The sequence below is a fragment of the Aquarana catesbeiana genome, linkage group LG02 (assembly GCF_042186555.1).
Source record: "Aquarana catesbeiana isolate 2022-GZ linkage group LG02, ASM4218655v1, whole genome shotgun sequence".
Taxonomy (NCBI): domain Eukaryota; kingdom Metazoa; phylum Chordata; class Amphibia; order Anura; family Ranidae; genus Aquarana; species Aquarana catesbeiana.
In genome coordinates, this window is record NC_133325.1 from 757,895,178 (window position 1) to 757,922,329 (window position 27,152).

The 27,152-nt window shown below is 42.3% G+C and overlaps 1 protein-coding gene across 3 annotated transcripts in view; it reads left to right on the forward strand.

Moving 5' to 3' along the window:
* Positions 1-25,301, forward strand: part of MORC3 (MORC family CW-type zinc finger 3) — a 114,210-nt gene extending 88,909 nt beyond the window's left edge. For all 3 annotated transcript variants that reach the window (XM_073617192.1, XM_073617193.1, XM_073617194.1), the window contains 8 exons: positions 432-536; positions 3,344-3,466; positions 3,563-3,640; positions 11,240-11,261; positions 11,375-11,532; positions 16,444-17,206; positions 18,999-19,120; positions 22,583-25,301. In XM_073617192.1, coding sequence (XP_073473293.1) covers positions 432-536; positions 3,344-3,466; positions 3,563-3,640; positions 11,240-11,261; positions 11,375-11,532; positions 16,444-17,206; positions 18,999-19,120; positions 22,583-22,742 — 1,531 coding nt within the window. In that variant the 3' untranslated portion in view covers positions 22,743-25,301. The remainder of the gene's footprint in view (positions 1-431; positions 537-3,343; positions 3,467-3,562; positions 3,641-11,239; positions 11,262-11,374; positions 11,533-16,443; positions 17,207-18,998; positions 19,121-22,582) is intronic.
* The last annotated feature ends 1,851 nt before the right edge of the window (positions 25,302-27,152 follow it).

Consider the following 27,152-nt stretch of genomic DNA (forward strand, 5'->3'; position numbering starts at 1 on the left):
ACCTCCTCCATAACACTAAACTGATATCTATAGAAGGCTTTTGAAGCGCCACCTACAGAAAATATAGGGTACTCAAGTTTGACATTTCACAGGCGCACACAAATTGGACATGTTTGGTATCCATTTACTCAGTGCAACCTCGTCTTTTATATTTTACCACAAAATTGGGTAGTTGATTTGCGTTGGTTTGCCCTAAAATTCTCCTTTAGTGTGTTTTTTTTTACTGCCATTTTGGGTTCCTAGACCTTTGCGGTAATAACGTGTGACATAAAAAATTGGAGCTACCACTATTTTATTCTCTAGGGTGTCTGCTTTCAGAAAATATATACTGTTTGGGGGTTTTGTGTAATATTCAGGCCTAAAATTATTATTTTAATGTGTGCGAAAAGGTTAAATCTGCTACAGAATAATTTTTTTTTTTTTTTTTTTAGGCTCACGCTGACTGCATTAGGAGAGAAACTTAATGACTACTGGCATGAGATGAAATTGAAAAAGAATACCCTTGACGGGGTGGACCTCCCTATGGAAGATGTTGAGTAAGTGCCTGGCTATCAATCATCTGTATTTGCACTGTCAGAAGTGCAGCTTAAAAAAAAAATTGCAGCCAGTGGAGTTTTCACATTTTTAAATTGTACCTGTTTTATATAGTTTGTCATAATTGTACAAAGATATAATTGCTATACTTTACAGACAGTGATCCCCACGGCCTTTCAGAATGGCATGAAGGAAGACAAGTTCTTGTTACCAATTGGAACCTTAGTAGTTCTCCCTTCTGTTCCCCAATACACTGGCTATGACTATTCACAGAAGTATTTAGGCTCCCTTCATGCCTGAGCATAGGGGAAATGTGCATTTTTTTCTGAAACACGCCAAAAAAGTGCAAGTTTAGGCGATGTTCCTTGTACCTACAGATAAGCTTTATTGTAAGCTTACCTGTAGGTACAATTGAGCAAGCAAGGTTTACTACCATTTTAATGGCACCCCAAAAATGCACGTATTGTCGCGTGACAAAATGCACCAAAGTTGGCTCCAAAAAAGTGTACAGGAGCTACTTTGGTGCGTTTTTTTTTTTCAGGTGTAGGTATGCCCATTCAAGTCACACTGTTGCACGCAAAAGATGATGTGTCGCTCACGTGTGAATTGGCCCTTAATTGGTTGTCGCCAAAAAGATTTTGATACTTTTAATGAGTTATTTATGGTCAAAATGTAAAATCATATATTCCTTTCCACATTGTATTATTATTTCTAACCTACTCCTATTAATCTGAACAATGTTAAAGTTTGTAAGCTTGATGTGTGACATTCTCCACACATTTACATTCTTGAATTCTGTGACCTGTAGTCACTATGCCTTTGTTGATAGGCACTGCCATGTCACACATTTCACAGAGCCTGCCTCCAGAGGTGCTAAGAGATGCCGAGTCAGTTCAACAGTCATAGCTTGCAGGAGGCAAGGTACCATGGGATATATAGAAATCTGTAGAATCCTTAGAAATGGAAAATAAACAGCAGAGGAGAATCTGTAAAGCATGCAGGGAATCGAGCAGACAGGCAGAACTCACAACATGAAAGATTTTTCAAGTAAGCTTATGTTGGCTTGTCAAGTGAATGTACAATATATATGTATAAACGCTACGTAAAGTGACAGCGCTATAGAAGTACCTGTAGTAATAATAATAATAATATAACTATTGTTTGTATTATTCCAAAGCTGATGTTATAAAATGAAAGTATATGCTGTGACTGTAGATTTCCTTTAATCCGCCTTAAAGTGGTTGTAAAGGTAGAAGGTTTTTTATCTTAATGCGTTCTATGCATTAAGATAAAAAGCCTTCTGTGTGCAGCAGCACCCCCCCAATACTTACCTGAGCCCCATCTCGATCCAGCGATGTTGCACAAGAGACTCAGCTGCCCAGGAGAAGGGGGTGGGGTCGGGCATTAGCTCCGTGTCTGAATGGACACATGGAGCTGTGGCTCGGCCCAGGTGCCCCTATATCAAGCTGCTTACTGTGGGGGCACTCAGCAGGAGGGAGAGGCCAGCAGCACCAAAGAGGGACCCAAGAAGAGGAGGATCTGGGCTGCTCTGTGCAAAACCACTGCACAGAGTAGGTAAGTATGACATGATTTTTTTTTTTTTTCCAAAGAAAAAACAAACGAGACTTTAGTATCACTTTAAAGTGGTAGTAAAGTCCGCTTTGTGATTTTTACCTACAGGTAAGCCTTTAATGAGGCTTACCTGTAGGTAAAATGAATATCTCCTAAACTTGCACCGTTTAGGAGATCTGCACCCTGGATGCAGGCGGTGACGTCACCGACGCATGCGCTCTTAAGGTCCGGCATACCGTGCTAGACCTTCAGAGTACCGTGCCGTAACAAAGGGCTCCCATACATGAGAGTGACATCGTCAGGGCTCCGGTCACTCACACAGCCGGAGTTCGCGAACCCGGAAGGAAGACCAGTTGAAGATGGAAGCCCTCTTAGTGGTGACAGCGCGCCGCTGAAGAGGGCTTTGTTTTAAGGTATTTCACAATGTGCTAATATGTGCTGCATTTTTTTGTTTGTTTTTTTTATTGCAGCGGTTTACTACCGCTTTAATGGTTTAAATTGTTTTTTGGTTTTGCTGAGGAAATGAACAGTTCTCTATGGAAGCTTCATTACAGATGTTCACCAAACTGCTTATTATATTGAACGATCACTCCCAGTATTGTAATAAGAAATTCTGCATTCCTGTAGATGTGCATAACACTACTGGTGTCAAAGAAAGTTGAAACTTATGCCCCGTACACACGGTCAGACTTTCTAACGTAAAATGTGCGATCGGAGCTTGTTGTTGGAAATTCCGACCGTGTGTAGGCTCCATCGGACAGTTTCCATCGGAATTTCTGTCGCACAAAATTTGAGATCTGGTTCTCAAAATTTTCCGATAACAAAATCCGTTTGTAAATCTCGATCGTGTGTACACAATTCCGACGCACAAAGTGCCATGCATGCTCGGAATCAAGCAGAAGAGCAGCACTGGCTATTGAACTTCATTTTTCTCGGCTTGTCGTACATGTTGTACGTTACTGCGTTCTTGACGTTCGGAATTTCCGACCAACTTTGTGTGACCGTGTGCATGCAAGACAAGTTTGAGCTAACATCCATCTGAAAAAATCCATGAATTTTGTTGTCGGAATGTGCGATCGTGTGTACGCGGCATTAGACATATGCTTTGTTGGGGGGTATCTGTAATTTGGTTTTAAGTTCTGTGCAAGAGCAATGGTCAAGCCTAGTGTTAAAATTTTGTCATTATAATAGGAGTATTATTGATTGAGGTGGTGTTATGCATTCCTTGTGTGTCTAGGAAAAAGCCTGACCAGAACTGGGCCCAGTGTGACAACTGTCTGAAGTGGAGAAAAATTCCTGATGCTGTAGGCAAACTGCCATCAAAGTGGTTTTGTTCCATGAACGCTGACCCTCAGTTCCGGTAAGGATAACCACTCTGTGCTTATATGGTTGGCAGATTCGTTAATTTCCGTACATCTTTGTATCCCTAATCTTTATCATGGATTTGTTAATACAGAGACTGCAGCGTACCTGAGGAGCCCGAGGATGATGATGAAATCACACATTCAACCTATGAAAAGACACATAAAAGAAGGTTTGTGAGGTTTCCTGTGTCCCCTTCCGAAACAGACCAAGACAGTGCAAAACAGACTTGTTATGCACTACAGTTAAAAAATAATTAGCAATTATCCATATGCCCCCCATAGTGTTATGTATATGATGTTTTTTTTGGTTCTGCAGACATCTGTAGTCACACGATATACACATGTCAAAAATATGGTGTATAGGAAATCCGCCCACTCCTATATTCCAAACGCTGCGCTAATGGAAACGAAGCATCCAATTGAGCAGCCACTTAAATGTGTGTGAATCTGTATACAGAAAATTTGATTCACCATAAAACTGCCCCCAACCAAAAGCGGGACCATATAGCAGTGCTAAATCAATTAATCTAAATAAACAAGTGAATAAATTACATAGATAATGAAAATATTGCAAAAATATAAAAAATAATGATAAATACACAACACAGTGCACCAAATAATGTGAACCGTGTCCTGAGAAAATGTGTATATGATCAATTAGAGCCCTTTCACACTGGGGCGGTTTGCAGGCGCTATTGCGCTAATAATAGCGCCTGCAAACCGACCCGAAAGTGCCGCTACTTTCATTGGAGCGATGCGCTGGCAGGACGGGAAAAAAAGTCCTGCCAGCAGCATCTTCGGAGCGGTGAAGGAGCGGAGTGTATACCGCTCCTTCACCGCTCCTGCCCATTGAAATCAATGGGACGGCGCGGCTATACCGCCGGCAAAGCGCCTCTGCAGAGGCACCTCGCGGTGGTATTTAACCCTTTCTCGGCCGCTAGCGGGGGGTAAAACCGCCCCGCTAGCGGCCGCATACCGACGCTGCCCCAGTGTGAAAGGGCTCTTAGGTGAATAAATGATCAGTGAAAGCAAAAAATATTGAGAAAAATCTTTTAAATGAACAACCACAATATTGTGAAGAGTCCAAAAATTAGTGATGATCAAATAAAAATATATTTCTTATGATATTAATCCGTGACGTGATAAAGTGAAGATCTTCAATAAATCAATCTTCCACCACACCTCTGTGACTGTGATTCCACTCCCCTTAGGCGGACAAACTCACCAGCTCCTTTTGCCTCACACTCTCGTTTTTGGCTATAAGGCTTTAACCCACACAGAAGGGGGTAAAATAATGACCTCCGGTGGTCCAACGTTAAACATCCAGAGTTTTCAATAAAGCGCTCTAAGAAAAAAACACACAGAAAACTTATCTCCTACGAGCGGCGAGCTCATTTGCATATATCAGTCTTGGATGTCTATCCCGTCACGTGACTTCATCAGATATATGAAAACGAGCTCGCCGCTCGTAGGAGATAAGTTTTCTGTGTGTTTTTTTCTTAGAGCACTTTATTGAAAACTCTGGATGTTTAACGTTGGACCACCGGAGGTCATTATTTTACCCCCTTCTGTGTGGGTTAAAGCCTTATAGCCAAACACGAGAGTGTGAGGCAAGAGGAGCTGGTGAGTTTGTCCGCCTAAGGGGAGTGGAATCACAGTCACAGAGGTGTGGTGGAAGATTGATTTATTGAAGATCTTCACTTTATCACGTCACGGATTAATATCATAAGAAATATATTTTTATTTGATCATCACTAATTTTTGGACTCTTCACAATATTGTGGTTGTTCATTTAAAAGATTTTTCACAATATGTTTTGCTTTCACAGATCATTTATTCACCTAATTGATCATATACACATTTTCTCAGGACGCGGTTCACATTATTTGGTGCACTGTGTTGTGTATTTATCATTATTTTTTATATTTGTGCAATATTTTCATTATCTATGTAATTACAACAAATACTTGTTTAGGTTAATTGATTTAGCGCTGCTATTTGGTTTCACACGATATACACAGCCATGGGCCTGGGATTCTACCTAAATAGCAGAAAATTCTCATGGTTGCCACAGATTTATTTTTTTTAACCCCCTGACATCAGCAACATAGGCAACCTTTTATTGTGCTGCTTCTGTAATAAATCTTTATAGCACAGAGCCCCCCCGTATATGTAATATAAGCAAGTGGACATCGAGTCCGCCGGTCCCGCGGGCACAGTCACCATGTACGTGGCGGGCGCTTGCCCGCTAGCCCCGCCAATTAAAGGGGACGTACAGGTACGCCCATTTGCCCACCGCTTCCATTGTGCCGACGTATATCGGCCTGCAGCGGTCGGCAAGTTTTTAAACAGCCATAATATAACGCCTATACTTTGATAAATGCACAGCACTTATTTGTCTGCCATCTGTGCTCAGGTTTTCCAGCAATCTATTACCAGCAACACCAAACAACTCATGAGGGTTGATTTACTAAAACTGGAGAGTGCAAAATCTGGTGCAGCTGTGCATGGTAGCCAATCGGCTTCCAAGTTTTATTGTCGAAGCTTCATTGAACAAGCTGAAGTTAGAAGCTGATTGGCTACCATGTACAGCTGCACCAGATTTTGCGCACTCCCAGTTTTAGTAAATCTCCCCCATGGTGTCATTCAGCATCCCCCATGCTATCTACATCTCTGACCGTATCTGGACAAGGACGACACGTGTTAAAGCAGTTTCCGGTCTGACTTTGCAATCACAGGAGGTAGATGGCATGAGGGGAAATGAGCGACACCATGGGGTTATTTTCCTAAAAATGGAGAGTGCCAAATCTGGTGCAGCTCTACATAGAAACAAATCTGTTTCTAAGTTTTTTTTTTGTCACAGCCTAATTGAACAAGCTTGCATGCTCCGGTTTTAGTAAATCAACCCCAATGAGTTGCTTGCAGTAGTGGGCAGTTTTCCATTGCTGGACAACTGGAGCATGGGCAGAAGTCAAACAAGGTGCTATGAATTTATCCAGGTTTTGTGTTATGCGGTTGTTTTTAATTTTTTGTTTTTAGAGTAATGCACTTTTCACTTTCACTTTTAGCATCTAAAATTGTGTTTGTGCTCGTTTGTCTACCCTTTTATAAATCTCAACTTTTCTGTCATTTTGGAATTTGGATGCCAAAATTTTAGAAGGGTTAAGGTGTGCGGTTTACCAGCAAGGGGAGGTGCTCTTTGCATCTTCATAGACTGTAATAATCACCCTAACTGCTTCTAACCCTTTCCACTTACACTAGGAGCTGCTCTTTAATGTCATTGAAAGACAGGAGGAGAGCCATTCTGTGTGGGTGTTCTTGCACATGAATGTAATACCATAACTGGCACATGAAACACAGGAAGGAAGCTCTTCGCTGTGACATGTTTCCTTCCTTTTCATTAAAGTTGGGCTATAGCCTCCCCATTAACAAAATATGTGCTGCATAGCTTAAAGTGGTAGTTAACTTTCTCTATTTTAACTTGTACCTACAGGCAAGCCTATAATCAGGCCTACCCGTAGGTACAATATACAGTGAAAATTTCTTAACCGCTTGGCATCCGCGCTATAGCCGAATGACGGCTACAGCGCGGACCTGAATTCCCGGGAGGCCGTCATATGACGGCCTCCCCTGTGCACGTGCCCTGCGCGCGCCCTACAGGGCGCGCGTGGAGCGCGCTGTGATCACCGAGTCACTGAGACTCGAGTGATCACCGATCTGTGTAAGGGGCCGGTCCCGGCCCCTTACCATGTGATCAGCTGTCAGCCAATGACAGCTGATCACATGATCAAAACAAAAGCTCTGTGATCGTTTTTTTTTTCTCCTCACGCTGACAGTGCGAGGAGAAAAAAAAGCCGATCACCGGCTCAGCAGCAAGGGACATCGGTCCCGAAGAGGAGGAGGCAATAATGCCTCAATTGTGCCACAATTGTGCCAACAGTACCCACTGACAGTGCAACCTGACATTGCCACATCACAGTGCCCACCAGTGCCACCTATCAATGCCTACAAGTGCCACCTATCAATGCCCACCATTGCCACCTAACAATGCCCACCAGTGGTGCCAATCAGTGCCACCTAGCAGTGTACAAGATCAGTGCCCATTATTGCCACCAATCAGTGCCCATCACTGCCACCTATCAGTGCCCATTGGTGCCGCCTCATCAGCGTACATCAATGAAGGAGAAAAATTACCCTTTTAAAAAATTTTATAACAAAATATAAAAAAAAAAATGTTTTTTTTTAAAAATTCTGTCTTTTTAAATTTTTTTAACAAAAAATAAAAACCGCAGAGGTGATCAAATGCCACCAAAAGAAAGCTCTATTTGTAGGAAAAAAATGATAAAAATTTCATTTGAGTACAGTGTTGCATGACCGCGCAATTGTCATTCAAAGTGCGTCAGCGCTGAAAGCTGAAAATTGGTCTGGATAGGAGGGGGGTTTAAGTGCCCGGTAAGCAAGTGGTTAAACGTGCACCATTTAGGAAATATTCACATCAGCAATAGCCGATGACCTCACCTGCGCATGCGCAGTGATGTTTTACACAGTATGCTTGGGAGTGACTTCATTGCGGCCCCTAAGCCCGTGAACCCGGAAGGAAGACCGCGTGAAGATGAAGGCCCTGCCAGCAGTGACCGCATTCCACTGGAGGGCTTAGTTTGTAAGGTAAATATGTCATAATATGCCAATATGCGGTGCATACTAGCACATTATGGCATAAACCTGCAGGTACATCTGCACTTAGTTTTCTCTTGTTCCCCATGCCAAGTCCCACAAATACATGTTGACTTTGCCAGTGAAGTCCACGTAATCCAGCTTCTTGTGATGGTGTGGCAACACTATTGCCTTGCTGTTGAACTGAGAGCAGCGTTGTCACCCTCTCAGGAAGAGGCTGTGCCTGCTTGTTCTACTGATTCGTAGACCTGTAGATTGTGATCCAACATCTGGCCACATCTACACCTGTTCACTACTTTCTGGACTGGCAGAACTGTCTGTTACTGAAACCCTCCCTAGGCGAGCTGCAGTGTTTGGGAAGGGAAGCATGAGAGACAGAAATGAAAGAGGAATTGGCTTAGTCAGGGAAGGTGGGGGAAGTTTACTATTGCATACTAACTTTAGTAGTATAGACTGTCGTACAAGAGTCTTAAAGTGATTGTAAAGGTTTTTTGTTTTTTTTTTTTTAAACAAACATGTTATACTTACCTGCTCTGTGCAAGGGTTTTGCACAGAGCGGCCCCGATCCTCCTTTTCTGGGGTCCCCCACAGCGCTCCTGCCTTCTCCTCTTCTTTGGGTGCCCCCACGGAGAGCCACTTTCCATGCGGGCACCCATGTGGGCGCGCTCTCGAGTCCTGCTGCTGCGTCCATTGACACAGACAGCAGGACCCGGCCCCGCCCCATAGAATGCATCAAGGTGAAAAACCTGGAATCTTTACAACTCCTTTAACCGCTAGCCAACCAGCCGCCGCAGTTATACTGCGACAGGTTGGCACGGCGGCGCAAATCGCCGTAGGTATACTTCGGCTCTTTAAGACGCTATTGCAGGTGCGCCCGCAGCATGTCCCCGGAGCCGATGCGCGTCCCTGCCGGGCACCCGTGATCACTCCTGACAGAATGCGTGTGTGTGAACACACAAATCCCAGTTCTGTCAGGGGAGAGGAGACAGATCTTGTGCTCCTACTAAGTAGGAAGAAGATCGGTCTCCTCTAGTCACTCCCATCCCCCCACAGTTAGAACACACAGTGAGGGAACACATTTAGCCCCTTGATCGCCCCCTAGTGTTAACCCCTTCCCTGCCAGTGACATTTACAGTAATCAGTGGCTATTTTTAGCTCTGATCGCTGTATAAATGTCAATGGTCCCAAAAACAATGTCTGATCTGTCCGCCGCAATGTCGCAGTCCCGATTTAAAAATTGCAGATCGCCGCCATTACTAGTAAAAAAAATTTATAATAAAAAAAAGACATAACTCTATCCCCTATTTTGTAGATGCTATAACTTTTGCGCAAATCAATCAATATACGCTTATTATTATTTTTTTTTTTTTAAGCCAAAGATATGTAGAAGAATACATATCGGCATAAACTGATGAAGAAATTTTTTTTTTGGATATTTATTATAGCAAACAGTACAAAATATTGTGTGTTGTGTTTTTTTGTTTTTTTTTTTTTCAAAATTATCGCTTATTTTTTTGTTTATAGCGCAAAAAATAAAAATCGCAGAAGTGATCAAATACCACCAAAAGAAAGCTCTATTTGTGGGGAAAAAAGGACATAAATTTTGTTTGAGTACAACATCGCACGACCGCACAATTGTCAGTTAAAGCGATGCAGTGCCATATTGCAAAAAATGGCCTGGTCAGGAAGGGGGCAAATCCTTCCGGGTCTGAAGTGGTTAAGTTGTACTTTACCCACCTCCAATATAGGGCACTTTTACCCCCTTCCTGCCCAGGCCAATTTTCTATCACACTTTGGCAGTTGTGCAGTCATGCAACACTGTACCCAAACTAAAATTTGTTTCTCAAAAATGGAGCTTTCTTTTGGTGGTATTTAACCACTACTGTTTTTTTTATTTTTTGCTACATAAACAAAAAAAGACAGATTTTTGAAAAAAAAAAAACACGTTTTTCTTTGTTCTGTTATAAAATTTTGCAACTAAATAACCTTTCTTTATAAATTTGGACCGAACTGTATTCTGCTACATTTCTTTGGTGAAATAACCCAAATCAGTGTTTATTATTTAGTCTGTAGGGAGGTTATACAGTCTACAAACTATGGTATATATCTGAAAATTAATCAATCCTGATGTACTGATGGCCTAGTAGGCATTACAAGGTATTTAGTAAAGAGGTACGGTGAGTTTCTAGAAGTTGTAATTTTTTTGAAAAACATTTTTTTTAACGCGTTCACCAGTGCAGTACAGCGTCATAATATAACTAGTGTGGCCGTGATCAGGGATACTGACTGGTGACGGTACGGAAACATTTTTTTTATTTTATTTTTTATACTATATATATATATATATATATATATATATATATATATATATATATATATATATATATATATATATATATATATATAATTTTTTTTATTTTTTTTTTTTTTTTAAACATGCTTTGACCAGACCAATATAATGTTACCATAGTAATGGGGAAGTGATCAGTATTTTTTACATTTTTTGAATTTTTTTTTTTACGAATTTCATTGCTATAAGCAAGCATTTTACCAAATGAAATCGATTCAGTTGTGATTAGCCACAGCTGATCACATGGCACAGGTAGGCTATGATTGGCCCAATCTGTACCATGTGATCACGGTGACCAATCAGCTAGCAACACAATTGTATACAATGGATGGCTTGAAAGGAAGCCATCCATTCTTTACAACTATTATGTGACCTGCTGTGTTTGATTACAGCGGTCACATGGTACCGGCAACGGGCCGCTACAGTGATCCATCATCAGATTGCACCGCAGTGCGTGGGAATGCAGTGACCGGGAGGACTTCATATGACATCCACCCAGAAGGGCGGGAGGTTCCCGTCTGCGTTATTTTGCCATAGGCGGGGTGGGAACCGGTTAAGATCATATGAGGAGTTATTACTTTATCTACAAATTCATTTTTTGTTTTTATTGCTGGCAGACCATGATGTATATTTATCAGTATATCTATATATCTATTTATCTTGTGTTTAGTCTTTTACAGCTGTCCAGTTTGTGTAGCTGAAAATTAAAACATTCACATTTTACCTTTTTCTTTTTTTATTGCAGGAAATCTGAACTGCTCCTACAGGTATTGTTCATTTTTTTTGTTTTGTTTTTTAATATATGAAAGTCTGAAACGCACATTATATTTCGTATGGAAAATGTATCCACATTCCTCCTAAACGTTTTATCCTATTTCAGGTTAGTAATAAACCGACCATTCTGTCTACTCCACTCAATAAAGAAATGCAAGCAGCTCTCAGTCATGTCCAGGCGCAATACAGACCAATGGGACTAATGGCAGCTCCTCCAACGATAGCATCTGAAACAGCTGGCCAGACCGGGTTCCAGGCTGACAGGTAACTTTATCCTGGCCTGTTGTGCCATGCTATTGTGAAATATATACACTGCAAACTCAATTCATGCTCCATGAAGAAGTAAGGTTGGTCACATTATTGAAAGGTTATGCTTCATTTAAAGAGACACTGTCCTTGCTAGCAAGAGATGGCAAACTGCTGCAGGCATCCTAGGGCTTCAGTTAGCTGCAGCAGCCTTCCAAAGCTTCCTGTCACAGGCAGACTTAGGCTTAGTTTACATATATGCGAATTGGATGCGTTTTGAACCTCATCCGATTTGCATGATATGCGAATCAAACCGGCTTTCTATGGTGCTGGTTTACATATGTGCGGTGCAGCGGCAGTGGGAATTTGCTGCGAATTTAAAGAGCTCTGTGCATTTTTTTTAACACTGCAGTGTGGTTCAGATGTGAATTGCAGGCTCACTGAGTTCTATAGGAGCTCATCTAAATCTCACATTGGATCAGTTTTGAACACAAATTCAATCCAAAGCCGCTCCTGAACCATACCAGGCCACATGTCCTCAACATGCTGATGGGGACAAAGGCCTCTTTCCCACTACCCTGGCCAGTGGATGTGGGGGTCTGCGAGCAGAGGGCGTATCAGAATCTGGAAGCCCCCTTTTACATTGTACCCCTACTTATTCACCAAAAAAAAAGTGTCAGAGAAATAAAAACAGATCGTTTTTAACAATTCCTTTAATAAAAAAATAAATGTCCCATAGTGTAGAACCATCATCAATCACGATGCCCACTGCCGACCCTGAAATTTTCTTTAAAAAAAATCTCCACTCGCGCCGATGGCTCCCGCCATCTGCCTGCTCCACCGTGTGCCGTTCTTAAATAGCTAAGGGACGGGGCCACCCTGCAACGTCACCTTTTGGCACCACCGCCTGTGATGACACAAACAGGTGCATGCTGGGTCGGTGATGTCGCAGGGGGGGGGGTGTCACCTGTTGACGTTGTCAAGTGACCCCACCCACTGCTATTTCAAGTGATTGTAAAGTCTTGTTTGTGTGTGTTTGTTATTTTTAATTAAAAAAAAAAAAAAAAAAGGTACCTGCTCTGTTGCAGTGGATTTGCACAGAGCAGCCCAGATCCTCCTCTTCTCAGGTCCCTCTTCGGCTCTCCTGGCCCCTCCCTCCAAGCAGCTTGCTATGGCGGCACCCGAGATGAGTCACCGCTCCCTGTGTCCATTCAAAAACTAAGCTGCGGCCTGGTCCGGCCCTGCCCCCTTTCTTTTCTCATTGGCTGACTGACTTTGACAGCAGTGGGAGCCAATGGCACCACGCTGCTGTCTACGCCAATGAGGAGGGAAGTCCCGGATGGCCGAGACATTCCGACAACATCGCTGGACAGGGAGGGACCTCCGGTAAGAATTATGGGGGCTGAGGGGGGCTGCTGTACACAGAAGGCTTTTTACCTTAATGCATTAAGATAAAAAAAACTTCTGACTTTACAACCCCTTTAAGAACTGTCACACGGCAGAACAGGTAGATGGGAGGCAAGTTTTTTGTTTTTACCTTCTTTGGGGCAGCGGTGGTGGCAGGTGTCATGATTGACGATGGATTTACACCGGGGGGACATTGACAATTTCTTTATTAAAAATAAAGAAACTTTTTTTCTTTTTGATGGAATAGGGGTACCCCGTACTCATACACATGGGGGGGCGGGATCTGGGGGTCCCCCTTGTTAAAGGGGGCTTCCAGTTTTCGATAAGTCCCCCCGCCCCCCATGTTGAGGACCCATGGTCTGGTATGGTTCGGGGGGGGGGGGTTGGGATACTCGTTTGTTCCCCCCCCCTCTTTTCCTGGACTGCTTTGATAAGGGTCTGGGGACCCCCACACTTTTTTTTCACGGCAATGTATTTTCTTTTTTCACATTCAGCTGTCAACAGGGATCCCCGCTGACAGCGCTGATGATTATTCCGTTATTAAGGACGTGGCGGCTGGCTTCCCAACACGTTCCTTAACCAGCTAATGTTGAAGATGCTGGTGGCTGCCGACTCCAAAAAATTTGCATCTGAACCACATCTAAAATCGCAGCTGAACAGCTGCTTTGGAAAATTTGCAACGAAAACAGAGGGGATATTTGCACCGGATTGTGTGTATCCAGCCCTAAAGGTGTTCTTAATTGCAAAGCTTCATCACTTTCTGTTATTTCCAAAGCATGCCCGTCTGTTACTGCCTCCTGCACTTTTCTATACGCCAGTGAGGGTTCTCATTGTTGTGTTGGACCAGCCGGAAATAAGATATTGGTTATTATTAGGTATAAGGTATTCACGTCAAGCTTTAACTCTAAAGTGGCAAGGCTTTACCTGTCAGAATACCCAGTAATTTGCCTGGCCAGGACGTTATGGGGAGGCTGTAGTAGTTATATGAAGACATCTAGGCACTACGTTCCTACATGTGCCCCCTCACCTCAAGTGACATTTGCTTTAGAAGTAATCTATAGTATATTATTATGCATTTTTAGGTCATCGGAAGGTTTGCCTAAGAGTATATATTGAAGGATGGCTAAAATGCAAGCTTATTACATAGTCCCCCCCCCCAACTTAAATCACTGCATTAATTCGGTAAAAACAAAACATCTTTGTAAAAAAAAAAATAAATAGAAAGTATGCTTACCTTACCAAGGGTTCCTGGGCTAGGATTCTTCAGGAGAGATTCTGGGAATGAGAAAGCTCTCAAATCTCATGGTAAGACCCCTCTTACTACCAGTGTGCCTCGGTTTTTTGCCAGTGTCCTAGGAGGAAAGACCTCTTTTTTTTCAGCTCTGCTGTTTTAATATCTACCCTGTGATTTTTCCAGCAATTTTTTTTTTCTTCAGACTGCTGGAGGTTTCCTTTTGAATTGCAGTTTTCCTGGGATGGTTGTCAAAAGTCTGACTTTTGGACCTCACTGGAGTGGACATTTCAGGGTAGGCCTGAAGTGATCTTCTGGTACTGCATGGAGCGCTTTCCAGACAAAGTTCTGGTAAAAGTTTAGCTGCGTAGTGCTATTTAGGTTCAGATTTGCTGGCATTGCCTCTGCCTTTGCCATGTCTCTGAAGACTCAATGGGTAGGCAAGTCTAGCTGAACAATTGGAGCTTCCTAATTTTTATTGGATGCTGAGAGCCCTTCTTTCCCGTTGGTCTTACCATGGAAGGGATTCACGCTATGGAATGTGCTGCACGGAGTATCATGCGCACACTCCTTCCCGTCATATAGCCTTGAAGCATCTCCTCGCTTTTGCTCCTGCTGATCTGTTCCTGCTGCCGGTCTACAGTGACTTTAACTTTGTTCCCCTCCTGCCATCTCACCCTCCAGGTTTTGTGAGCCTCGTTGCTTACGCTGAGCCAGTATGTTGCCTAACTGCACTGTGGCCACAATATGTCTGATTCTAGATTTGGGGGGGGGGTCTAGATCTGCAGGCTACCCCCAGCTCTCTCCTAATTGGTCGAGGACTGCTTGCAACGCACCCACTGATGGCGCCGACATCTGCAGCTTGGAGTCATGTAAAATTTCTCCCACCCTGCAGTCTGCCTTGACCCTGTTAGGTATTGCTAGGTCCTCTGTTCGACTGAGGTTTTTACTACTGTCATGTAAGACTTTGACCCAATTGACTCACAGAGGCTACAAGTGTGCTTCCGTGCCCTCTGATAAATTCTGCATCGGATTTACCTGTAGCCGTAGTGGCTTCTCAGCCATCGACCTCAGAAACAATGCAAACCTGCCTGAGGCAAGAAGATCAGTTGCCGCTTCCATCAGTAAAGCTTCCAGCCTTGGACCTTATACGTGCCCCAAGACAGCGAAGACTTTCCCTTTGCCAGCTTTTTCTATATAAAGATTTCAAACACCCTGCTAGCTTGGGAAGGGAAGTCCTAAAAGTTGTACATCACAGCAAAACCCTGTAAGGAGGTGTATGACAGCCTCCGCCCGGGCTCCAACCAGGCCATGCCCCCCAACGTGTTTTACTCTGCCCCGGAGCCTAATCATGTTCCCCATGATTAAGCTCCGGGCAGACTGAAATGGCCTGGTTGGAGCCTGGGCGAAAGTACCATGCAATAAGTGGAGCTTTACTCTTAGAACAAAATCTGCTTTGACATTTTGTACACGCTTTTCTAAAAAGTGGTCCAGTTACCCCATAAGGACCTTGGGGAACTTTAATGACATCCCAGTCTTTGTCCGTAGGGTCAGATATTGAGTTTGCCCACCCTTTGCTGCTATAACTGCTTCAACTCTTTTGGGAAGGCTGTCCACAAGGTTTGAGCGAGTTTGAGATGGAGGAACTTAACTGGCCTGCACAGAGTCTTGACCTCAACCCGACAGAACACCTTTGGGATGAATTAGAGCAGAGACTGCGAGCCAGGCCTTCTCATCCAACATCAATGCCTGACCTCACAATTTCACTTCTGGAAGAATGGTCAAACATTCCCATAGACACACTCCTAAACCTTGTGGACAGCCTTCCCAGAGGAGTTGAAGCTGTTATAGCTGCGAAGGGTGGGCCAAGTCAATATTGAACCCTACGGACTAAGACTGGGATGTCATTAAAGTTCATGTGCGTGTAAAGGCAGGTGTCCCAATACTTTTGACAATATAGTGTATGTGGAGAATATTCCTGTCATAGTTTTTTTTTTGTTTTTTGTTCTTATGCAGAAATGTTACTTAAAAAAAACTGAAAATGTCTGATAGTTTAATTTCATGCTACTGACTACAGCCAGTGATGTGGACACTTGGCATGATGCACAAATGTACTATGCTGCATGAGGAGGTAGAGTCATTGCTTTATACAGTAGATGCTCTTCCCGATGTGTCTGCAGAGTAAGAAGAGTACCATACATCTGACCAGTTCTGCATACTGTGTGGTGGTGGTTTTTTTTTTTTGTTTGTTTCTTTAACCTAAGGTTACCTGTCTCCTCTTGTCACCATAGGCTAAAACGTCCAGGTGCTTTTGAATCTTCGATGATCCCTGCTAAAAAGCCTCATATGACTATATCAGAGACAATTGAGCTTCCGGATGGTGATGATGATGAAGATACAGCTACCGACTTTGATGTTATCATTATTGAAGAAGATAGCACTCCCAAACCCAACGATAATTCCAAACCCATGAACAGCACCGGCCCTATTTTAAACACAGGAGCAATGACTGCAGCCACCACCCAGACTGACAGGGGGGGAAATACTATTAAACAGGAAGTAGATTCCAACGGCTATGCCAACTTCCAGGCAAGCCAACAAGTGCCGAATACAGATTACAGCTATTGTAATGGAACCACCACACAAGATGGATCTCACCATGTAAACCACCAAAGCTCTGAAGATTATTACCATAATCAATGTGATGAGCTCTCTGCGAAAGTGAAACGTCTACAGGACCAGTTAGCTGCGGCATTAGGCCAGCAAGTGAAGAAAGAGACTTCTCAGGCCTGTATCCAAACTGATCCAGTACCCGCACAGGACATGTCCAGCAAACAAATGGTATCAAATTATGAACAAGCCCTAAAAGAGGTACACAGGTTGAAAGTTCTGTGCAGCACGCTGCAGTCAATGAAATCTGAGCCAGGGGCCAGCCAGGTAAATGAGGCCGAAGCAAATGCCCAGAGTGAAGTAGACGACATGGCCATTCAGCTGGATGGAGTGTTCCGCCAGCTTGACGCTTGCTGCACTGAGCGGGATCAGTATAAGGCTGAGGTAAGTGTCTAACTCTAAGTGAACAGCATGGTGGGGTCCACATTCCTGTGTAACTTGTAGACAGTTGCCCTAAATGAGATATATATATTTATATATATATATATATATATGTGTGTGTGTATATGTATGTGTATGTATATATATATATATATATATATATATATATATATATATATATATATATATATATATATAGTGTGTGTGTGTATATATGTATATATATTTATAGTGTGTGTGTGTGTGTGTGTGTGTATATATATATATATATATATATATATATATATATATATATATATATATATATATACACACACACACACACACTTGCTGCCAAATAGGGCTGGCAAAAAAATCTCTTTGAATCGAGTTGAGAGGTCAAATCGATTCAAATTTTCATCAAATCGATTTTTTAGATTTTTTTTTTTTTTTCCACCAGGACCGCCGCTGACACCGCCCTGGACCTGAGGAGCTGCGGGCAGGAGTTTTTAGGTGAGGCTTCGGCCTAGTCCGCGAGGCTGGACGCCACGGACTAGGCCGAAGCCGCGGCCTCACCTAAAAACTTCTGCCCGCAGCTCCTCAGGACCGGCTCGGTGTCCATCAAAAAAAATTTGAATCGTGAATCAAGTTTAATTTTATAAAATCGCAGATTTATTTTATTTTTTTTTTTTTTTTGGAGAAAATCGCCCAGCTCTACTTTCAAAGCTCCCTTTTTTTTTTTTTTTTTTTTATTTGATGTGTTTTTAGAACAGAGTGGAAAATATATATTTTTTTTAATTTTATGGATTTTATTTTGTTTAAGAAAAATAAAAAAAACCCAGTAGCGATCCAATACCACCAAAAGAAAGCTCTATTTGTGGGGGAAAAAAAAGCATATAATTTACAGTTTTGCACTACTGAACAATTGCCAGTTAAAGTAGCACAGCTCTGAATAGCAAGTGGTCACGAAGGGCGTACACGAAAGGCGTAAAACCTTCCGAAGGGAGGTCAAGTGGTTAATTCAGCACAGGGTGGTGCGACGCAATCCATCGCACTGCAGCCAGTGGAACATAATGAAATGTCGGCAAGCTTGCAGTGCGCTGTTTATAGTGCATTAGCAGCTGCTGCTGTGAACCAACCCCTAAAAACAGCAATGGTTACCTATTGCTTCAACGCTCCCACGCCCGTCGTGTCCCTTTTCAATGCTGGCATCCTCTCCCCGGCTTCTTTCAAGTGGCAGCCTTTGGCCATCATGATTGGCTGGTATAGGACGATGTCACTTCCACACACGCTCAGAAGTGCAGTCACCCTGGCGCTCATACTGACGAAACGTAAACTGAGCTGTGTGTGCGCATCTACATTCTACAGAAGACTCTGAGCAAGCAGATAGGTTTATTTTATTGCAGAAGAGACATTGCTTTTCTCTAATGCAATAAAGAGCCCACCCACTCACTGTTTTTTAAAGACTTTTAGACATTTTTTTTTGTTTTTTACTTGTTTATGTAGCAAGAAATTACTTTTTGTTACTCCCTGTAGCATCATCACGCTTATCGAATCCTTGCTTTCCTGAATGAATACAAAACATTCTCTGATTGGACAAGGTGGGAGAGCGTTGATGTCATTACACCCCCGCCTCTTCACCTTGTTCAATCGGAGATCGATTTTTTTTTTTTCCTTACAGGTTTTATTCCTAATCCCCCATTGCCTAGCAGATTGATTTTTATGCACTCCTGGATGAAGATCTCTAATGAAACTAAACATTTTTAAACTATAAATAGGACTTTCTTCATGTCAGTTTTCCGCTTTCTTTTCACAGATTGAGCGGCTGAAGCAACAGAAATGTAAGCTGGAATCTACAAATGGCAAACTTAAAACTAAAGTGGAACAACTAAAGAAGGAGATCCAGAACACGGCCTTAGCCAGTACATCGAAAGAAAGGTATTTCCAGCTTATTGCATGTTTGTTTTTATTATTTTAGTTTCCTGGCTGCACACTTCTGTGCCGCAGGTTGCTGTGAACATCAACTAGGGCTCTACAGTAGTAACAACTAAAGCTGAGCTCCCCGGAATGCATCCTTACTTTGGTGCAGCTTTGGTACCTGAGGGACCGCTGGGGAAGTTGACAATCACTGTAATTGTCGGGGTAATCTTCTGGGTCCTGTGCCGAGTGCTTTCCCCACTGTGCACGGACCACAGACGTTCACTTGCTTGGCACTGCTGCCATTTATAGAAATCCTTGTGTTATGTTTTTCTATGAATGCAAGGTGTACTCTGATTGGACGAAGTCGAGATCATGATGATACCTCTCCATTTCTCCACCTCGTCCAATCAGAGCAGAGAAGCCCCCTAATTTTTCATTACAAGCTTGCCCAAGGTCTGAAATTCAAGCCTGCATAAACCCTATTTGTAGCATGTGGAAGCCTGCACTGAAACAAACTGACCAGACACAAGGTATCCAAATTGCATTGATATCGGTGACAAATATTCTACTACTATGTTCCATAGATGTATTAAAACATGCCTGCAGCTTCATATTCAGATCATTTGTACTTTGTATGCAGATTTTATCTCCCTTTTAGAGGTCATCTGTGTGTCTGGCAATATGATGAGCTCAGTTTGCCTTTATAGAAAGCCTATTGTTTTCAGACTTGTTCTTTAGACTTGCACTGATAGTCAGCAGCGAAGCGTAGTCACTGTGCAGCACTACTAGGCAGGAAGCAGGACCTGCATACGGTGCCTAGAAAAAGTATTCATACCCCTTGAAATTGTTCACATTTTGTCATGTTACAACCAAAATCGTAAATGTATTTTAGGTGATAGACCAACACAAAGTGCCACATAATTGTGAATTGGAAGGAAAATGATAAATGATTTTCAACATTTTTTTTTACAAATATCTGAAAAGTGTGGCGTGCATTTGTATTCAGCCAAGTCAATACTTTGTAGAACCACCTTTCACTGCAATTACAGTCTTTTGGGGATGTCTCTGCCAGTTTTGCACATCTAGAGAGTGACATTTTTGCCCATTTTTCTTTACAAAATAGCTCAAGCTCTGTCAGATTGGATGGAGAGTGTCTGTGAACAGCAATTTTCAAGTCTTGCCACAGACTCTCAATTGAATTTAGGTCTGTACTTTGGGTCATTTTAACACATGAATATGCTTTGATCCAAACCAGGGGTCTCCAAACGTTTTAAACAGAGGGCTTGTGGCCACCCAGGAGTAGCAACTCTCCTGGCATCAGTGCTAGTAAACATTGCCACGTTTGGTATTGGGGGGGGGGATGGTGCCCCATTATTGGTATTTTAAGGAAGCTTCCTGCCCCCATTATTGGTGTCGGTGGGAGAAATGGTGCTCTGTTTTTGGTGTCAGATGGCAGAATAGTGTCTCATATCAGTGGGAGGAATAGTACTCCAAGGGCCGGATAAAGGCAAACAAAGGGCCACATCTGGCCCCCAAGCCACAGCTTGGAGCCCACTGATCTAAACCATTCCATTGTAGCTCTGGCTGTATGTTTAGGGTCATTGTCCTGCTTGAAGGTGAACCTCCACCCCAGTCTCAAGTTTTTTGCAGACTCTCGAACAGGTTTTCTTCCAAGATTGCCCTGTATTTGGCTCCATCAATCTTCCCATCAACTATGACCAGCTTCCCTGTCCCTGCTGAAGAAAAGCATCCCCACAACATGATGCTGCCACCACCATGTCTCACAGTGTGGATGGTGTGTTCAGGGTGATGTGCAGTGTTAGTTTTCCACCACAAATAGCGTTTTTTGCTTTTACGCCAAAAGTTTAATTTTGGTCTCTTCTGACTAGAGCACTTTCTTCCACATGTTTGCTGTGTCCCCCACATGGCTTCTTGCAAACTGCAAATGGGACTTCTTATGGTTTTCTTTTAACAATGGCTTTCTTCTTGCCACTCTTCCATAAAGGCCAGATTTGTGGAGCGCACGACTAATACTTGTCCTGTGGACAGATTCTCCCACCTGAGCTGTGGATCTCTGCAGCTCCTCCAGAGTTACCATGGGCCTCTTGGCTGCTTCTCTGATGAATGCTCTCCTTGCCCGGCCGGTCAGTTTAGGTGGACGGCCATGTCTTGGTAGGTTTGCAGTTGTGCCATACTCTTTCCATTTTCGGATGATAGATTGAACAGTGCTCCGTGAGATGTTCAAAGCTTGGGGTATTTTTTTAATAACCTAACCCTGCTTTAAACTTCTTCACAACTTTATCCCTGACCTGTCTGGTGTGTTCCTTGCCCTTCATGATGCGGTTTGTTCACAAAGGTGCTCTAACAAACCTCTGAGGGCTTCACAGAACAGCTGTATTTATACTGAGATTAAATTACACACAGGTGGACTCCATTTACTAATTAGGTGACTTCTGAAGGCAATTGGTTCCACTAGATTTTAGTTGGAGGTATCAGAGTAAATGGGGCTGAATACAAATGCACGCCATACTTTTCACATATTTATTCCTGGCCACTACCTCAGCAAGCAGCTTGCTATGGGGGCAGCCGAGCCGCTGCTCTGTATGTCCATTCAGACGCGGGGCTGCGGCTCGACCCTGCCCCCTCCTCTCTCTCCTCGGCTTGGATGTTTTTCTTTGTAAGAAAAGGCTTCAGTCTTGCCACTCTACCCCATAGCCCAGACATGAAGAATACAGGAGATTGTTGCCACATGTACCACACAGCCAGTACTTGCCAGATATTCCTGCAGCTCCTTTAATGTTGCTGTAGGCCTCTTGCCAGCCTCCCTGACCAGTTTTCTTCTCAACTTTTTTGGAGGGACGTCCAGTTCTTGGTAATGTCACTGTTGTGCCATATTTTCTCCACTAGATGATGACTGTCTTCACTGTGTTCCTTGGTATATCTAATACCAAGATCGGTATTTCTGAATGCTTTAGATTTTCAAAAACTGGCGCCGATGTTTCCTGGGTAAAACCAGAAGTGATGGCATGTCCGGTCTTGGCTTTGTTCAGCTGGTCGCTCGAGTCTTCCTGGGGTTTGGGAGAGCCGGAGGAGGGGGGGACATTCCCCTCCCGCTGTTTGCAATAGCAACCGATTGGCTGGTGAGCCTTTCTGGTTGCTATTACAAGCGAGCCGTCCGCCAGGCTAAAAAGATGATACTGGGCAACTGCAGGGATCATCCCGGTATAACCACCAAAAGTGCAGCAGCGTACCGGTATGCTGGACGGGAAGTGGTTAAAGGGGAAAATGGAAATAAAAAATTTAGGGTTTTTTTTGTGTATTTCTGGTGTATACTTATCAAGGGGTCACTCCCTACTTAGCTGTCAATAAAGTTCCACATTATTCAGCAATTTATTGGAGGTTTATGACGGTTTTACTTTTGTGAGAATACCTTTCATACAAGATGTTTTTTTGTTTCATGAATAATCTTTGTCTTTCTAGCACAAGCCTCCGGACACTCCGAGTTAACACTGCCCAGTTACTCACCATGCTAATGCCGGATCTGAATTTAGGAGAGATGGACTATGATGTTGACGTGATTGATGACATTCTACAGCAAGTCCTGGAACAGGCAGAGAAACAAGTCAATGGGAACGAGTAACTTTCACTGCACAATTGAGCATCACCAATTGTCTGAACTAAATTAAACGCTGCCCTCTTGCTGCTTGGAAGACTGCAAGCTTTTGGATTTTCCAGCTTCCACAGGATCAGCACATTATACCTTTACAAGCAGACTAATGGTTAGATTTTTATACAAGAGAAGTTTTTTTTTTTTTTCTTTTCTTTTTCTTTTTTTTTTTTTTTTTCTTTTTTCTTTTTTTTTAAGGTATGCAAGAGACGTTTTATGCACTCTGCAGTTACCTCAGTTTTTATACAGATTTTCAAATGTTTTGCTGTATTATTTTTTTTTTTAAAGCTTAAATTGCCAAATAAAAAAGAGTGGTAAAATTAACTTTTTACAAATATTCAAGGATTTTGGACATGCTAGAAATTTTATTAACTCTCAAAAATTCGATAAAACTGCCGTGTTAACCTTGCGCAGCATATACCGTTTCTGTTATTACCGGTTGCTGGTGGGCTATTGCATAAAACAGTGTTGTCATGCAAAATCTGAAATCTGCCAGCACTATGGCCAAAGTGAAAGATGGATTCCAGTGTATAGAAATGCCATCACAAGAGTACACTGAGCAAAACCTTTCACAGCTCGTAAGCGATACATGCTGAGAGATCTATATATAGATATATATATTTTTTTTTCCTTCATAGGTTTCTTGAAAGCACAGTGAGCATGCCCTAAGCCAATAGCATGGCTGGTCATTCTAAAGTAATTATTTCTGGGAAAAAAAAATGTTATTTGCCTAAAAATAGACAAAAGTGTTTTCTGTTTGTGCTCCAGATGTCTGGTCTGTAGGATGCTAATAGTCAGTGCCAGAAGTCTCCTGTAGCCTTGATTTAGCTTACACACAAAAGCTGTATTCGGGAATTCAGCTACCTTGTAATATGTGTAGGTACACTTTGAGTTAAGGCCAATGAGGTGTATACCATATCCAGGAGTTATGTTTATTTACATCTGACAGGTTTATAGCTCTGCAAGCGGATACGCTTGCAGCTCTGAGATAAGAGAAGCACACACAGCAGCTATGCCTGCCCCTCCCCTCTGCTGCCCATTCACAGAAGCCTTTGTATTTTGTGAATGAGTTCACATAATACAAGGTCTTCTGTGATTGGCCAGGAGGAGAGGATGGGCAGACATAGCAGCTGCATCAACACTACTGTTGAAGACCATCAGAAGGTCCAGCATCAGGCTTCCAGAACTACAGTGATAGTTCTCTTCTGGGAGTTCTATAAACCAATCATACCCAAATAATACCGATAAGGCGCCTGGAGGTTCACATCACTGCAGCAGCTTTCAAATGCCTGCAGATGTTGCTGAAAGGCAAAGCTCCAAAGTATCCAAGTAGTTTTGGAGCTTCATGTCCTTTCAGGCTTATCCCTATGATGTGCGGTTTTAACTAGCCGGTAAGAATTTGCAGGAAAGCTTCAGCACTATTGGGACTTGTTGTTATGCAGGGGTAGGCAATCTTGGCACTCCAGCTCCTCTGGAACTATAAGTCCCATGAGGTGTTGCAAGACTGACAGCCACATGTATGGCTGCCAGAGGCTGAATTTTTTTCAGAGGCTAGATTCGCTTACACACAAAACTGTATTCAGGAATTCAGACGCTTTGTAATTTGTGTAGGCAGTCTATTAATGCCAATGAGGTGTATGGCCATATCCTCGAGTTATGTCTATTTTACATCTGACAGGTTTATAGCTCTGCTGGAGGATACACTTGCGGCTCTAAGATAAGAGAAGCACACACAGCAGCTATGCCTGCCCCTCCCCTCGGCTGCCCATTCACAGAAGCCTTTGTATTTTGTGAATTCTTTCACATAATGCAAAGGCTTCTGAGACTGGCCAGGAGGAGCGGAGGGGCAGACATAGCAGCTGCATCAACACTACTATTAAAGATGATCAGAGAGCCCAGTGTCTGACTCCCAGAACTACAGTGATGTCTTCTGGGAGTTCTATAAACCGGTCAGATCGAAATAATAGAGATAAGTGCAGGAGGTGTCATGCACCTCATTTGACTTAACTCATTGTGTGCCTTCACTTTTTACAAAGGAGCTGAATTCCTGGAGTTCAGCTTTAAAGGACTCTGTCTCTGGAAGAAACAACTGCTTTGGGTTTAGATTGCAGGCGCCTGGAGGTTCACATCACTGCAGCAGCTTCCAAATGCCTGCAGATGTTGCTGAAAGGCAAAGCTCCAAAGTGTCCAAGTAGTTTTGGAGCTTCATGTCCCTACAGGCTTATCACTATGATGTGGCGTTTTAACTGGCCAGAAAGAATGTGCAGGAAAGCTTCAGCACTATTGGGACTTGTTTTGCAGGTGAAGGCAGTCTGGGCACTCCAGCTCTTCTGGAACTACAATTCCCATGAGGTGTTGCAAGACTGACGGGCTACATGTATGACTCCTAGAGGCTGCGTATTTGTTCAGAGGCTGTGCTGTAAAATATTAGAAGTCGGACAGCCAGGCGATGGGCATTTTTAAAATTGAGATCTGTATTGGTGGCCTCTGTATTTCTCTGAAGATTCTTTTATAAACTGGAACAGAAGTGAAGCTGTGTGTTACTCTGTGTAGCAATGACTGTATTGTTTTTCTAATGAAGGAAATGTGTTTTCATTCACATCATTCCCGGCCTTAGAGAGCCCATATAGGCCTACAGAGCCTATACATGCAGGAGGGTCATTATGCTTAAAGTGTGTGTGTGTGTGTGTATATGTATATATATATATATATATATATATATATATATATATATATATATATATATATATATATATATATATATATATATATACGAAACCAGAGGAAACTCAAATGATTATAGTTAATGGGACCCTGGTTTCATTTGGCCAAGGAATACTCATGCTTAGCCCATTGTACTGCCTGACAAGGAGAATCCTTTCTGACCAATGGGTGCAAAAACTCCCACTTCTTCATTTCCTCTTTCCAGTTTTCATAATTATCCACCTTTTTGTTTCCAATAATTCAGTTTGGTCACCCTTTTTCCTTTGGATCTAATAGGATGAATATTGGGCTGTTCCACAAAATGAAAAAAATCCTCAGATACTCTTTGTTGACTATACTGTGGCAACACTCATCTCATCTGTTAGAATAAGGGAACATAGAGTAATATGTTATCGTTGTAGAAATTTGGGTTATTTTTTTTATATTATAAAGGAATTTAATAATACTGGACCTCAATGATTTAAGTGTATGTATATGTAAAATATTCAGTACATCGCTGCAATGTATCCACGTTTTTCCATGTTTTGGTTCTTTAAAAGCACTGCAAGTACACAATAATACCTGTTTTTCCTGGCAAGAATACAGTTAACTCCTGGTTTTCTGTGCTGCACTGAAATGCAAAGCAGTGTTTTTAGATAGGATGCCTCCACCCTATGTTACAGTGAGTGTACTCCAAATCACGAGCAAACATCCTAAGGTGACAACACTGCTCCTTCAGAATAAAAAGAGGGGAAAAAAAGGGGGTACTACTGGAGGTACTACCAAATGTCGGACTTTGTAGGCCAGGTAACAATGGAGTAGGAAAATATTATAAATCATCACATTTATTGAAAAAATACAAAATATACATACAGTAGTTAGGGTAAAAAACATACATATACATTTAGGCAATTTGTACAGTGAGCCCTTGTGCGTCTACGCATTTAGCCATTAGGCTTTTTCAGGACACGACAAATAAAATTATTATACAAACATAGAACAGCGTGATATTTTTAAAAAGGCATATGTTAATCACTCAAGGGAAACATAACTTCCTTGTTATGTTTTCCCTTGAGTGATTAACATATGCCTTTTTAAAAATATCATGCTGTTCTATGTTTGTATAATAATTTTGGTTTTTAATGGCATTTATATCTCATTTCAGATAGTGAGATTTGTTCTCTTATCTGTTGCGTCTTTGAACCTTGGCCGTGTCCTGAAGAAGCCTAACGGCGAAATGCGTAGACACACAAGGGCTCACTGTACAAATTGCCTAAATGTATATGTATGATGTTTTTTACCCTTTCTAACCATTATATGTATATTTTGTATTTTTTCAATAAATGTGATGATTTATAATATTTTCCTTCTCCATTGTTTCCTGGCCTACAAAGTCCGACATTTGGTAGTACCTCCAGTAATACCCCCTTTTTTTCCCTCTAATATTACGGATGTGGCAATTGAGTGCCCTTTTCTTTCTATTCCTTCAGAGAAAAGTACTGCGAGCGTTGTCACCCTAGGACACGAAGTTTGTTACTGGCAGATAAAAAATAAATGGGGAACAAAAGTCTTAAATAAAAAAAAAAGAAAAAAAAAAGAAATGAAAGCAGCCAGCATGCCTAAGGACTAGTAAGCTGAAATATATTAAATTTTCTTTGGGTTTAGAAACACTTTGTCAGG